The following is a 13450-nucleotide window of genomic DNA, read 5'->3' on the forward strand; positions in this document are numbered from 1 at the left end:
GAGGGCAGTGTTTCCCGACCTCGGAACGAAGGCCAGCGAAGACACACGCGCCTGTTCACAGTGCCTGAGGGCGCTTGCATGCGTCCACGGGTTTCCGTCCAACAGGGGCGAGCTCTACAGAAACAGAGAAGTCGCGAAACTCGGCGACAGCCGTCGCACTCGCGCGATCCGTCTGCCGCACAACTCGACCTCTCCCCGCGAAGGCTCTCGCTGCTGAATCTGCCCGAACCGTTTCCCTCGTTTTGCCGACCAAGTGTGTTGCCTCGCGCCGGGAAAGGCGCTCCGCGTGTCTTTCCTCTCCGCCTTCTCGCGCCTGCTCGCCTGGGCAGCCACACGCGAAGTCTGCAGGCGTGAGATCCCTTCAGGTGCGTTCGTCCGTTTGCCTCGCGTGGAAACCGGAACGGGGAGTTGCGCTCTCGTTGAGTTGTGAAAGGGCTCGGCTCTTTCCCGTGCGAGCTCCCGAGATTGCAGGTCACCGAGGCGCTTCCTCTGGAGACACGCGAGACCGCCGACACAGGTGGAGACAGGCAAACAGCACAGAGAGGTGGCCGGAAAAGACAAAACAGAGCACGGAGAGCGGGAGTGTTGACACGCAGCAAAGAAGGAAAAATCGTTTTGAATCAGCAGAGACCCGAAAGGGACCGCATCTCGACTTCCGCAGGCCTCGGACTTCGCCGCGAGTCGCGAAAACGCGTGGCAAAACCCCGGCACGCACGCCTCGGGAAGCCCAAAAGAACCTGAGAGAGAACCCCGGACGCCGAACGAGAGATGCGGCCAGGAAAAAAAATGTAAAGGTACCCTCCGCATAAGCCCCCCTCTCTCTCTCCATGTCTTTCCTGTCGTCGCGACTTCTCTGCTTCGCGTGGGGCGGTCGCCGCAGCAGACACCCAAGTAGATGATAGGCAGACGGCAAGAACGCGGTTTCCCGCACGCTTTCAGGAGCGCGACAGTCCTTAAAGAACAGAGAGAAACGGAGACTGCGCTGTCTCCGTTCACTTGCCTGTTGCACACGCGGAAAGCCGGAAGGCCACGACCCGAGTGGCGGAAGTCGAAAGCGTTTGCGTCGCCGGATTCTCAGACGGAGCGAACAGCCAGTCGCTGCGGCCCCTGCCTGGTCGGTCCGGAAACCCCGCGGCGAGAAGCGGCGAACGCGAACAAGGTGAGCACACACGAAGGCGCGTTCGGCTGTGGGTCGTGGTTACATTTGTCTTGCCGACAGCCAGAGAAGAATGCATCTCTTTAAAGCGGAAGACGACGCCAAGATCCCCACATGAAGAGTGAAGAGACCGAGAGGACACGCATCGTCCAACAGCCGCCGCGGAAGAGACACGAAAACAAGACACAAAGACGCCCTACGAAGTATCTTCTCTCTCCGGAAGTCGCCTTCCAAAGAAACGCCTCTCGGATTCGAAAACGAATTCGGCTCGGGTCTCTCTCTCTTGCAAGAGAAACCGACGCGCTGTCTCGCTTCCACAACAAAAGAACCTTCGTTTTTCCGAGCAGCCGAGCCTCCCTTGCCACCCTCGCCAGCAGTCCCGAAACAAAGCAAGATCTCTCCTCGGCGCCTGTCTCCCGCGGCCTTTTCAAACTCCCTGCGCGCGCGTCTGTTTCCTGTCTTTTGGATGTGCGTCTATCGACTGTGTGGCCGTTTCTTTGCTGCGGCCTTCCCACTAGCTCTCTTCGGCGTCGGCGTTTTCGGTCTTTCTGTCTTTTTCTGGATCGTTTTCTTCACGCTGACTCCCGAACTCGCGCTCTTCGTCCCCTTCGCTGCTCGTTTCGGCGCCGCCTTCGCAGTGGTCTTCGTCGCTCTCTTCGCTGGAGCCTTGCCGTCTTCCTTCTTCCCGGCCACTTTCTGCCGCCCTTTCTTCTCGGGCTTCGCTTTCTCCGCGCGCGCTCGCGACTGCGGACGCAAACTGTCTCTCTTGCCCCGCGTGCCTGTCGACTTCTCTTCTCGCTTCGCTGCTGCCGCGCCGGCCCGACCGCCCTTCTTCGCCTCCGCGGCTGCAGCCTTGCCTTTTCCTCCACTTGGAGCCGCGCGCGCCTTCGCCGCCGGGCGGCCTGCGGGCGCCTTCTTCGCCTGCGACTCGCCCCGCCCTGTCTCCGTTTTCTCCGCGTGTCGCCCCGACCGCCTGTCCTGAGCCCCCAGGCCGCGGCCGCCGCGGGACTGCGCGCGCGGAGTCGCCGCAGCTGCACTTCCCGGACGAACCGACAGCCTTCTCTTGCTCGGTTTCCGCCCTCCGACACTCTCCGTGAGATCCACTTCCACGTCCTCTTCCGGTTCTTCGTCCGCAGTGCCCGACGGCGCAGCGTCTTGCTCGTCCGCGGCCTCCTCCGCTGCGTTCTTCTCTTCCTGCCCCTCCCCTGCCTCCTCTTCCGCTTCTCTCTTGTCCTCCTCTCCCTTCGCGTCCTTCTCTCCTTTCTTCGCAGAGCGCGGTCGCTTGTTGCCTCCGCTCGGGGACACGCCGCTCGCTCCCTTTTCGTCGTCGAGACTTCCGGTCTCTGCAGGCTCCTGCGACGCGTCGCCCGTTCTCTCAGCGGTCCTTCCCCCGCCGAGCTCAGCTTCTGCTCCCTCGGCCGCGGCAGGCGCGACAGCCTCCGCCTTCACCGCGTCTCTTCCCTGTTTCGAGACGGCGGTCTCTTCGCTCGTCGCCGCCTTCTCGCCGTTCTCCGCGCTGGAAACCTGCGCGGCGTCGCTCGCACGCAAAGCGCCTGGCGCGGCTGCCTCCGCGCAGGTTTCCAGCGCTGACGAGCCTGCAGAGCCACAGAGAAAACGGGGACCTACACTCGAGAGCGAAGCGCCGCAGAAACGAAGAACGCGCTTCGCAACCGCGCACGCGCTGTTCGCGAATTTCACCTTCCCACCAAAAGCGCCAGCACGAAGGCGGAAAGAAGCACGAAGAGGGCGCGAGGGCTAGTCGTCCACACAGATTTCACGGAAAACCTAAATTCGCATATTTGATTGGCATTCGCCCTTCTCTTTCGGCAGGAGAAGGGTGGGCAGCTTACGTCTTCTTTTCGACTCTCTCTCGGCGTCGTCTTCTTCTTCTTCGTCGGTGTCGGGGCGCTGGCGTTTGCGCCTCGCCGTTACCTCCTGGTCTTCCTCCTCCGCGTTTTCCGTCGCGTACTCGCCGCTCCAGCACAGGACCATGCTGTGCTGCGAACCGCCGTGCGCCTGAACAGTCCCAGGTAGAATGCGAGACCAAGGAAAAGTAGAAATGCGCCGCACCTCAGTCACATCCACACAAGACACCACCAGCGGTGTGGGGATCGGCGTGCGTCTCTTGAGCAGCGACGAAGACGGCCAGGCGTGGCGCGACGCTGAAACACCCGCAGGGGCTCCAAAGAAACTCGCACACTTCCACCGGAAAGAAACGCGACGTTGTTCTCGAGGCGCAGACGTCTCCTGCCACCAGTCCTGTCTTCTTTCCTCTCTGTCTTCTTTCCTCTCTGTCTTCTTTCCTCTCTCTTTTCTGCGCTTCTCACCTGCAGCACGAAGGTGCTCTGAAAGAGCCGCGGATCCACGACGTACGGCGTACGGCGGATTTCCACGTCTTGGCCGTTTCCCAGCTGGAAGTTCTGGCCCGCGCCCCAGGTGTACAGACACCCCGCCTCCGTGACTGCGACGCAGTGATCGCTGCCGCACTGCACCCAGCGCAGCGGGTGTCTTTCCAGTTTCTCCAGAATCTGAGGTTCCTCCACCATGCCGTAGCTCTTCGAGCAGCCGTGGCCTGCGAGCGTCGACACACACGCCGCACAACTTTCTCAGCCGGAAGAACTTTTTGACGCGCTCCCACAAGCCTCAGAACCCGCCAAACACGTTCCGTGCATGCGGCCGACGCACATTCACACACGTGCTCACAGAAACACACGCAAAGATGTGGGTGTGCATGCCAAGAGAAGACTGACATACATGTATATATATATATATATATATAGGTTTAAGTGTATACGTGCGTGGAGCTCTCTCTAGATATATGCATAAAAGTAGGATAGACGCAAATGACACATGTATGAGTGCATATGCACAGAAGCATTTGTGTGGAAAGATGGAGCCAACGGCGTAGCGACGAGTGGATGAGCGATCCAGAAGGCGAGCGTGGGTCCACCGAATTCCGCGGTGTGCGCGCAAGAGCCAACCAAACTGAAGGGCGCGCGCCGCGAGACATTTCCACGTTTAGGTGGGCGATCACGTCTGTCATGAATCTGTGCCTCCTTTCCCTTCTCTGTCTCTCGTTTCCCTTCTCTGTCTCTTTTTTCCCTTCTCTGTCTCTTTTTTCCCTTCTCCGTTTCTTTTTTTCTCTCTCCGAGTTTGCATCCGCACCTGTGAAGTCGCTTTGCCCCCAGGTGTACAGGAGGCCGTCCGTGCGGAGGGCGACGGAGAAGAACTGTCCCCCGCCGACGAATTTCAGCGGCGTGTTTCGCAGTTTTTTCACCTCGACAAAGTGATCCACGACCGGTCCCTCTGCGCTACCGCAGCCCACTTCTCCCTGGCTGTTTCGGCCGCATCCGAGAAGCGCGCGCTCGACTTCTTCCCTCTCCTCTCGGGCGATGCCCACGTCGCCGTTTCGCTCGTCCTTCGCCTCGTCCCCGCTTGCGGCCGAGCCGAGGGCGAGGAAGGTTGTGCATCTTCCGCAAAAGATGTGCTGGACAAGGCGGTCGGGAATCGCGGCAGGGACTTCCGCGAGCGTGCGCCGCATCGGTCGCAGAAACTCCAGTTTGTCTCTCAGCGCCGCCTCGCCGCCCTGCGGGGCGACTTGCGCGTCTGTCGAGTCGCCAGCCTGCGCAGCTGAGGACGCCGACCTCGAGGAGGAGACGCCGAGTTGACCGAACTCGTTGCTACCCCACACGTAGAAGGCTCCCCCGCCGGCCTCCAACGCCGCCGTGTGGTTCTCTCCGCACGCCTAAACAGGAAAACCGAGTTGTTGAAGCAACGAAAGGGGAAAGTCAGGGAAGAAAAAAGAAGGAAAAGAGAAGGAAACCAGAAGGAGAAGAGGAAAGAAAGAAAGAGGAGTGGAGTCAGTCGTGAGGCTGCTGAGGGCAGAAGCGGAAAGGAGGGACCACGTGAGAGAGACGGCGAGCGTGTGGAAGAGAAATAAAGAAAGGGCCGAGGCGGAAGGAAGAAGGAAGTTTGCGCTGGACCGGGCGGGCGTACCACTTGGGAAATGCGCGGGCGATCGAACCCAGAGAAGACGAGAGCAGGGAGTGCGTGGTGCGCGATGAACGCCGGCGCTCCGCCGCTGGCTGCGCCGGCAAAGTCGGGGAAGCCCAGGGCGCCGTACGAATCCTGGAAAGCAAAAACATGCACGAGCCAGACACCCCGGTTTCCTCTGGAGACAACGAAGAGAGCGGAGAGAGGTTCGCTCTTGAGGACGCGCACGGAGGCAGAAAGGCCCGATGACGAGAGGCGCGAGCGAGAGAGGCCTCGGGGACAACGAACACGAAGAACCGAGGCCAGAACGAGCGGGTGAGTTCCGGAGATGCCACCCAAACCAGGTATGATTAGAATATATGCTTCGGGATGTCCGAAAAATCAGAATAAGTCACGGCCCGCGGGGAATGGTCGAGGAGCCTCGCGCGTCGGCAGACAGTCGAACGGAGCGGAGAGAGCACACGAGAGCTGAAGGCGAAGACACGTCTACGCGGAGGCAGAGACAACGCACGAACGCGCGTTTGGCGCCCACACCGTAACTCACCCGATACGTCCCTGCCAGGTAGAGTCTGCCGTGTCGCGTGAGGAAGGCCGTGTGACTGTCGCCGCACGCGACTGCGCTCACTGAACCGCCGACAGGCACAACCGCTGCGAAGTCGGAAGCGAAGGACATCGAATCGGAAAGGCGGTATGAAGAGAGACAAAAAGCTCGGCGACACAGACTGCACGCGCACAAGAGAGAAAAGCCGGAAAAAAGGTGGGCAAGAAGTGCACAGGGCGCAGAGAGGCTGTCCGCAGCCGCTTTCTTCTTGAAGTCGAGGGATGAAAACCCGCGCAGCTTTCCGTGCTCATCAGACTCGGTCTCCAGTGTCGCTTTAAGAGAAGACGGGAAAATGGAGACGGGGAGACACTAGTACACCTGCCCACGTGATGCGCTTCAGGCCTCTTCCTCCTCTTCCTGCGGATTCCTCTTGTCAGATCTCCTCTGCGTGGCTGCCCGTGTCTTTACCTTTTTCGCACATTTTGCCTAAAGAACGGGCCTTTCCTGTCTCTCTGCGTGGGGAGAAAGGCGCTTCCCGCGTTTTCTCACCTGGCGAAAGCGCGTCGTCGCCGAGGTCGTCGCCTCGGCCGAGAGCTCCGCCGTCGCTACACCCGAACGTCCAGCAGCGGCCGTCAGCTGTCAAGACAGCTGAGTGCATTGCGCCGCTCGCTGCTCGGACGACGGGTTTACCGTCGAAATCCGTGACGCGTCGCGGCTTCACAACTTCCCGATCTTCTTCTTCTTCGACGCCGACCCAAAAGGGCATTTGGTCCATCTCTCCCGAGCCGAACATGAACACCTGCGCAGTCGGGACTTGCACAGACTTCTTCCCCTCAGCCTCCACGGGCTTCACCAGCCTCACCGCCAACCTCTCGCGCTCCTCTTTCTCCTCGGCATTCTCGTTCTCTTTCTCGCCGTCCGCAGCCGTCTTGTCTCCGTCGCAGGTTGCCACGTTGTGGGGAGAGGTTTGTTCTTCCTTGCTCTCTGGGGAAGACGCAGGCAAGACGGGGACGAAGCCTGAAGGCCGTCTCTTCTTCTCCTCGACCGCAGCTGTCGCGCCGACTGCGCAGCCGCTCTGCCCGAAAACGAACGGCTGTGTGGTGCAGAGAGAAACGTTTTCGCCGATTCGCACCGGCCCAGCAGAAAAGCCGGGCGCGCTGGACAGGTCGGGGCGAAAGCCCTCGCTTCTTCGCGCGGCTCCAGACGCCTCCCCAACCTGCGGGAAGGCTGAAGCAGAGACGCTCGAGACGAGGTGGAAACCCGAACCCGCCGTAGGGGCAAACGGAGACGCTCCACTCGACGCGCGCCCCGAAGCAGACGACTGAAAACAACGCCCAGACGCATAATTCCACACGACTCTCACACGGAAAATATAACACACATTCACAGTACACACATATATCCACATGAACAAACATGCTTAAACATATATATATATATATATATATATATACATATAGGCAGCGGTACACGGATTTACACGCATTCACACAAGAGTATATCTACGTACTATGCACATGCGTACCCTATAGAGGTCTGCTGCTTCTAGGCGCTCAGAACCCAGGATGGGGGGAAACGTGAGTTCAGATGCATTTCACATTCGCAGTCCTTAACCAACATGGAAATCCAGATCCAGATGTTCATATGCAAGCAGATGTAAATACGTATGTGGAAGAAGACTGACGCCCGTCTCCAGATACCTCATAACCCTCCCCCATAATCATATATATATATATATATATGGTCTCCAGAGGGTTGTTTCCGTTTCCTTACAACAGGGGCAATTCCAGGTTTCGGTCCTTCACAACAAGGACAGGTTAGGTCTGTGGAGGCGTTGACGACGAGGCAGATGGGGCATCGCCACTCGGGCTCGGACGCCGACGCAGTTGAGTTGCCCTGCGAGCCTTCTTTCTCTTCTGGAGGCTCCAGAGATCCGCCGTCTCCCAGCCTCGCTCCCCCCCCTGGAGTCGACTGCTCAGGCGTCTCCGTGCGTACACCGGAGGCTTCGGCCACCGACGCCTCGTGCGGCGCTGCGCGCCCGTCCCCCGGCTCCGAGCGAGGAACCGTTTCCATCGCTTTGTTCTCCACTGGTGTGGACTCCATAGCTGGTTTTGGCGGTGGGTCCGCAAAGACTGAAAAAGGAACGGGAGGCGAGCGAACTGGGAGCGAGCGGAAGACGCGAAACAAACACGAGAGATGCAGCGCGCAGCGGGGAGACGTGGGGCGCGGGCACGATCAAGGGGACAGTTTCAGGTGTCGGGGACGAGGTGGGAAACAAGTATTTTATTTCTCTGGGTCATGGGCCACAGAAAACCCGAGGAGCGCCTGTCTGCTTCTCCGTCGCCTCCGCGACGCAGAAAGACCGCACAGGTGTGAGCCGGAGGCGCAACTGGAAACCGTGTTTGTGTGCGTCCCTGGTGGCTGAAAAACGCGGACGACCAGGACTGCGCCGTTTTTGAAGAGAAGGAAACGAGAGCGACTGGTTTATCCCGATTGGGCAGTGACGGGATTTCGCAAGCGAGGGCGCGTGCAGTTTTGCGTTCCCGCTTTACATACGTTCGCGCAAGCTTGGTGTGTGACACCGTGACTCGTCCACTCGTGGTTTCAGACTTGGCCGCTCTTCGCGGAACGGGCGAACAAGAAACGCAGAGAGGGTCTCTCCGCGGATTTTCTGCAGAGCTGCGCAGGGGGGACAGAGCGGCGGGAGTGGGGAGAGATTCCAGCAGAGAGCAAAAAACACAAAGAGTCGAGCTCGAGGCAAGAAACAGGAAAGCAGGCACTCTCCCTGTGTCCATCAAAGGGTAGGCAGACACGGGAGATGCACGGCAGCCTGGCGTTTCCACAGCAGAAAAAAGTGTCAACAGGCGGTTCCAGGGTTTCCCCGTTTTCCAGTCATCTGGCGAGGGACACTAGCAGTGAGTCTGCTGCAGCAAAACAGAGAATTCGGAAGTACCTGGTTCGTGTTCCCTTTCCGTTTCACTCTCTGAGCTCCGCAAACAGCGAAAAAAACGCAGAGCACAGTCACACGGCTTCGCTTCCGCTCTCGCGCAACGTAGCCCACCCACTCTCCTGTGACCCGCCACCGCAGCTGTCCTACACGAACATGCACGTGCAAGACCTCTCTCCAGACGAACCGTCTGCCTGGACGACGCCGGCGCGGATTCCCTTTTGTGTGTGCTGCGCACACGCACGCAGCGATCAGCAAAGAGGTGCCTGCTCGACAGCCTCCGGTACGAAATTCCAGATGTCGCTGCGAGACGCAAAAACCGAAGAAAGGCTTCTCTCGTGCCTCTTCCTGACAAGTCACGGCGAACGAAAGAAAAGCCTCCCGCGCGCGTGCTGGGCGCGCGCCGGCCGAACACACTACACCGAGAGAACAGTTCGCGCACAGAACGGACGCTGCGGCAAAACCGGGGTTTCCAAGAAACGCCGCTCTGCGTTTCCAGGCAGCTCCAAGCGGTTGGCCACACCAAGGATAGCGCCAGCTTTCCGAGTCTGCGGAAGAACCGCACGTCCGACCCAGACACGCAACGAAAACCCAGCCGACAGAGCAGGGGGAGCGTCACTGCCGTTCGCCGACTGCAGTCCGGCAGTCGCGCTTGTGTCTCGCTGCAGGCAGCTAGGTTTTCCGATTTTTCGAGACGATTCCGCGCTTTCGCAAGTGGAGAAGAGCAGTGCAGAAAAGTGCAGATCTTGGTTCTGTTTTCACGGTGACCGATTTTGCGGTGGTAGCGCGCGTTCCGCAGCAAAATGGCCGCACAACGCAGGGATTCCCTGAAATCGAAAGCCGGCTGCCAACTCTGTATCGAAACGGTTACGGAGCGGATTCTGAACGCGCCGTTACCTACTGAAACCCGTCGTGTCTCTTTGATCTCGTTGCTTACTGGTAGCCCAATTTTCTCAGTCCGTAAAATCGCTGTCCGGAAACCGTCAGAACAGCGGCGCGCTCTTCGTCGACAGAGAGCCCCCAGACAGGCCAGGCGACTCGCTCTGCCTGCCTGATCCTCGCCAGTCTCAGTGCGTGAGTGCATGCACGGGAGGAGACACAGCAGCGAGCGAGCTGGCGTGGTTCACGCACTGCCCGTTGCGCATTTGCGGAGTCCACTTCAGTTCGATGTTCAGGATCGAAAAATCTGGGGACGACGGCGTTTCCCTGGGAGGAGGCAGCTAGCGGTGCAACCGCAAAGCTCCGCCCCGGTGTATCTACACAGGGTATCCTGAAACGGCACCGCCGTCTGACGGGTTTGCGCCCACCAGCGCATCGCCATTTTTCTTGCTCGACTCGCAGATCCACTTTTCGCGTGCATCGTAGTAAGCCACCAGTTTCCGGGTGCTCGTAATCATTCGTTTCCTCGCCGCACATGGTGAATAGCCGTCAAGCTACCTTCAGGCAGTCCCAAGAGGGCAAAAATTCTCAGCTGTCTCCCGATCTCATATGGCTTTCTCGCGCCTGCCGTTCTCCACCAAACCCCGTCGGCCGTCTTTTCCCAATTTCTTCCCTCGTTCCTTTCCTCTCTGGTAACTTACCGTCCTCGTTTTACGGCCGCTCCGCTTTTCCGGCCCTCGTCCCTCTTTTTTGAGGCTCAGCTGCCAGCTGCTGTGCGCAGCTTCTCCCCGTGTCTTCGCGATCTCCGGATTTTGTCATCGACTTTCCCTCGTCTTCTCCAGTTTCTGTGCTCTTTCCGTCCTTCTTCTTCTCCAGTTCTCTGCTCTTTCCGTCCCTCTTCTTTTCCAGTGTCTCTGCTCTTTCCGTCCCTCTTCTTCTCCAGTGTCTCTGCTCTTTCCGTCCCCCGTCCGGCCAAGAACGCTTCGTCGTCGCCCTCTCACCCGCCTTTAAATTCTTTCAAGATGGAGAAGTACCGCGTATTTGGCGACGAGAGCACCGGCGTTCACCCGTTCATTCCCGTCGCGTACATGAAGGCGCAGGTGTCTCCTCCTCCCACCTCCTTTGTTGCCCGGGTGGCCGCCGCCGGCGTCTCTCTGGTTTCTCTTCTCCTCACGAATTTTCTGGTGGGTCTTCGGCTTCTCCTGCTTCTCTCCGCCGCTCTGCTGGCGATCACCCTGCAGCAAATCCTCCTGGTTTTCTCCCCGCTTCCTTCGCTTCACTGGATCCTCTCGCTCTGGGTGCTCGCCCTCCCGGCGCGGGTCGCGCTCCTGGCTCTCGGCGTCTGGCGACTGGACGAACAGAGCGCAGGTGAGGACGCCACACAAGAGGGGAGAACTCCACATTCTGCAAAACCGCAAAACCTGCGTTGGAACGCAACCAAAGAGCAGCCGAAACCTCGAAAGCAGAAGCCGACGGTGACCACAGGAGGCAAGGAACCTGCGTCAAAAACGCAAGGGCGTGTGCGTGTGTATTCTCGCCTGCAGATGCCCCTCGATCTGCCCATGCGTGTCCGTGCACATCGACACACGCATCTTTGTAGGGTCTTCCTGCACCGTGTTTCATGCATGCAGATCGCAAAGGTGGGCACCCAGGCCTCCTGTCGTCTCCCACGACGGCCGCCATGCATGCGCGCCTCTCGATGGACGTGCCCTGCTCGGGTGCCATGCGTCTCACGGCGGAACACGCCGCGCACAGCCACCGGCGTTTGCGCCGCTCCACGCCTTCGCATTGTCGCTGTTCATCTCTTTGCAGATGTGCTTCATTTTCTCTCCTCGCTGTCTCCAGATTTCCGCCGCTTGAAAATCCGCGCACCACCGCCGAACGCGCCTGCGCCGTGGTCCACCTTTCTGGCTCTCCCTGCGTCTCCTACGCTCCCGGCGGGGGCTTCGAGTGAGGCGAAACGGATCCGCAGCTGCCGCGTGTGTCTCTCCAACTTCACGGGCCTCGTGGAGCCTCTCTATCTCTTCTACCGCCTCGCCCCCCAGTTCGTGCTTCTCCATGAACAGGGGGGATTCTCTTTCTGCTCAGTCTGGGCCATGCTCAAGTTCAGCATGCAGTTCCGGGTGAGAGCGGTTCCCACAACGGCGGGAGGAAAGAGAGGAGCGTGCGACAGACGAGCAATAGTGCGGCGCGGGACTGAGAGAAGAGGGAAGAGACAGCCGACGCTGTACGGAGGTTCGACGCAGGCAGATCGAGTGCAGAAAAGAACGCGCGCCGATGCCTCTCCCCGCCCCGCCCCCGCGGGTCAGATGCTGACCCGTTTACACCCCATAGCGATGGAAGACGGGAAAACGGTGGATTGGTCTCCATGCTGGTTTTTCATTCGTACGGGGCTGTAGCTCTTCTGCCTCTCTCCCTTTGTCGGAGCCTCGTTGTCGGTCCTGACTTCCATTTCTCCAGTTCGTCTTCTGGCCCTCAGCCCCATCTTCTTGTCTCTCACCGTTCTCCCTTGTCTTGCCTGTCTCCCGTGTCTTGCGTGTCTTCCTTGTCTTGCGTGTCTTCCTTGTCTTGCCTGTCTCGCTTTTCCTCCCCCCTTTCTCCCCTTCCTCCCGGTTCTCCCCTGTCGCTCCAGTCTGGCGCTCGCCGAGACTGTGCTTGTCTTCTTTGATACATCTTTGTTTCTCGCATGCATGCCTTTTCTTTTGTCGCTTGCGTTCTCAGCTGGCCCCAGGGAAAGGCGCGTTTCGGTCGCTGTCTGCTTTGCTGCTCGCCCACCAGAAGAGCTCGTCCTCGCGGATTCCCCTCGTCATTTTCCCTGAGGGACAAAAAAGTAACGGCACCTGCATTCTCCAGTGGACAGCTGCGGGGGCGGCCGCCGGAAAGGGCGAACGCGAGAGTCTCTCTTCTGGTTTTGATACTGCGGCGCTCCAGCTCCTCGACGGCCGCATTGCGGAAGTCGGGTGTCTCTACACTGCACTGGCAACAGGCGGGCGAGCAGGAAGCCCCGCACGCGGCTCCGTGCCCTACGGCCCTCCACATACGGTGAGAACGAGTCTGTTTCTCTCGATTCCCTCTCGTTTTCCCAGCCCATCTCTCGCCTCTTTCTGAGACGCACTCCTCTTTCCGTGTCCCGCTATCGCTCTTCTCGATCTCCCTCCATCTCTCGCGCTTCTCCGCTCACCACGACTCCTCCCCGGTGGTCGCCAGTCTGCGTCTTTGCCCAGGTGCCGTTGTCTCCTTTTCGTCCCCGTCCCACAACCCCTTGCCCGCTCTCGCTTCTTGACAGTCTCCTCTCTGCTTGCAGTCTTCTCGACGCTGCTCGCCTCCGCTTTCGCTCCCGCCTCGAGCCTTCTGCGCTCCTTTCGACATCTCGCTTTCGGTGTCTCTCGTCTCGTTTTCTTCCCTGCGGCGCCGTGCTTTCCCCCATCCTTTCTCTCTTTCCTTGCGAGCTCGGTCCCAGCGGCTGCTTCTGCGTGTGCATGCCCGCTCTCCTGTGCGCTCTCTCTCAATTGCATGCGTCCGCCTTCGCCTGCCTCGGCTGTCTCCGCAGGTTCACTCGCCGCTCCGACACCTTCGCCTGTCGCTTGCCGAGCGCTCCCACGCAGTAGCGCCGATCTGGGCGTCCCCGGCGGCAGTTCAGGCGTCTGTACAGCTGCAGAGTCGCGGTGCATCTGCCGCCCCGCCGGAGGCAGTCGAATGCCTGCGAGAAGTGATGATTCGCATGCTTCCGGGCGTCACGGGAGTGCAGACCAAAGGCGGCGCAGATCTCCAAGCCTTCAACGCGTACTGGGAGAAGACGCAGAAGGAACAGTACCTGAAGAGCCAGTGACGGCGAGAGACCGACGGGAAAGAGCGACACAAGTGGGGGAAAGCGACACGAGATCGTGACGCTGCGAAGATCCGGCAGGCCGCGGAAAAACCGCGGAGACAGAGT

The 13450-nt window shown here is 59.6% G+C and overlaps 2 protein-coding genes across 2 annotated transcripts; one reads left to right on the forward strand and one right to left on the reverse strand.

Annotated features, from left to right (window-relative positions):
* Positions 1–1630: 1630 nt before the first annotated feature.
* NCLIV_013660 (putative regulator of chromosome condensation) lies at positions 1631–7793 on the reverse strand (the record flags this gene model as incomplete). Its single annotated transcript, XM_003881556.1, has 9 exons — positions 1631–2751; positions 3007–3172; positions 3227–3318; positions 3537–3728; positions 4322–4901; positions 5153–5284; positions 5694–5797; positions 6240–7011; positions 7464–7793. 9 exons carry the CDS (start codon positions 7791–7793, stop codon positions 1631–1633), a joined length of 3489 nt encoding a protein of 1162 aa, XP_003881605.1.
* A 2745-nt stretch (positions 7794–10538) lies between these two features.
* NCLIV_013670 (conserved hypothetical protein) lies at positions 10539–13345 on the forward strand (the record flags this gene model as incomplete). Its single annotated transcript, XM_003881557.1, has 4 exons — positions 10539–10884; positions 11362–11639; positions 12238–12558; positions 13067–13345. 4 exons carry the CDS (start codon positions 10539–10541, stop codon positions 13343–13345), a joined length of 1224 nt encoding a protein of 407 aa, XP_003881606.1.
* Positions 13346–13450: the final 105 nt, after the last annotated feature.

This window comes from Neospora caninum, chromosome V (assembly GCF_000208865.1).
Source record: "Neospora caninum Liverpool complete genome, chromosome V".
In the NCBI taxonomy this organism is placed as follows: domain Eukaryota; phylum Apicomplexa; class Conoidasida; order Eucoccidiorida; family Sarcocystidae; genus Neospora; species Neospora caninum.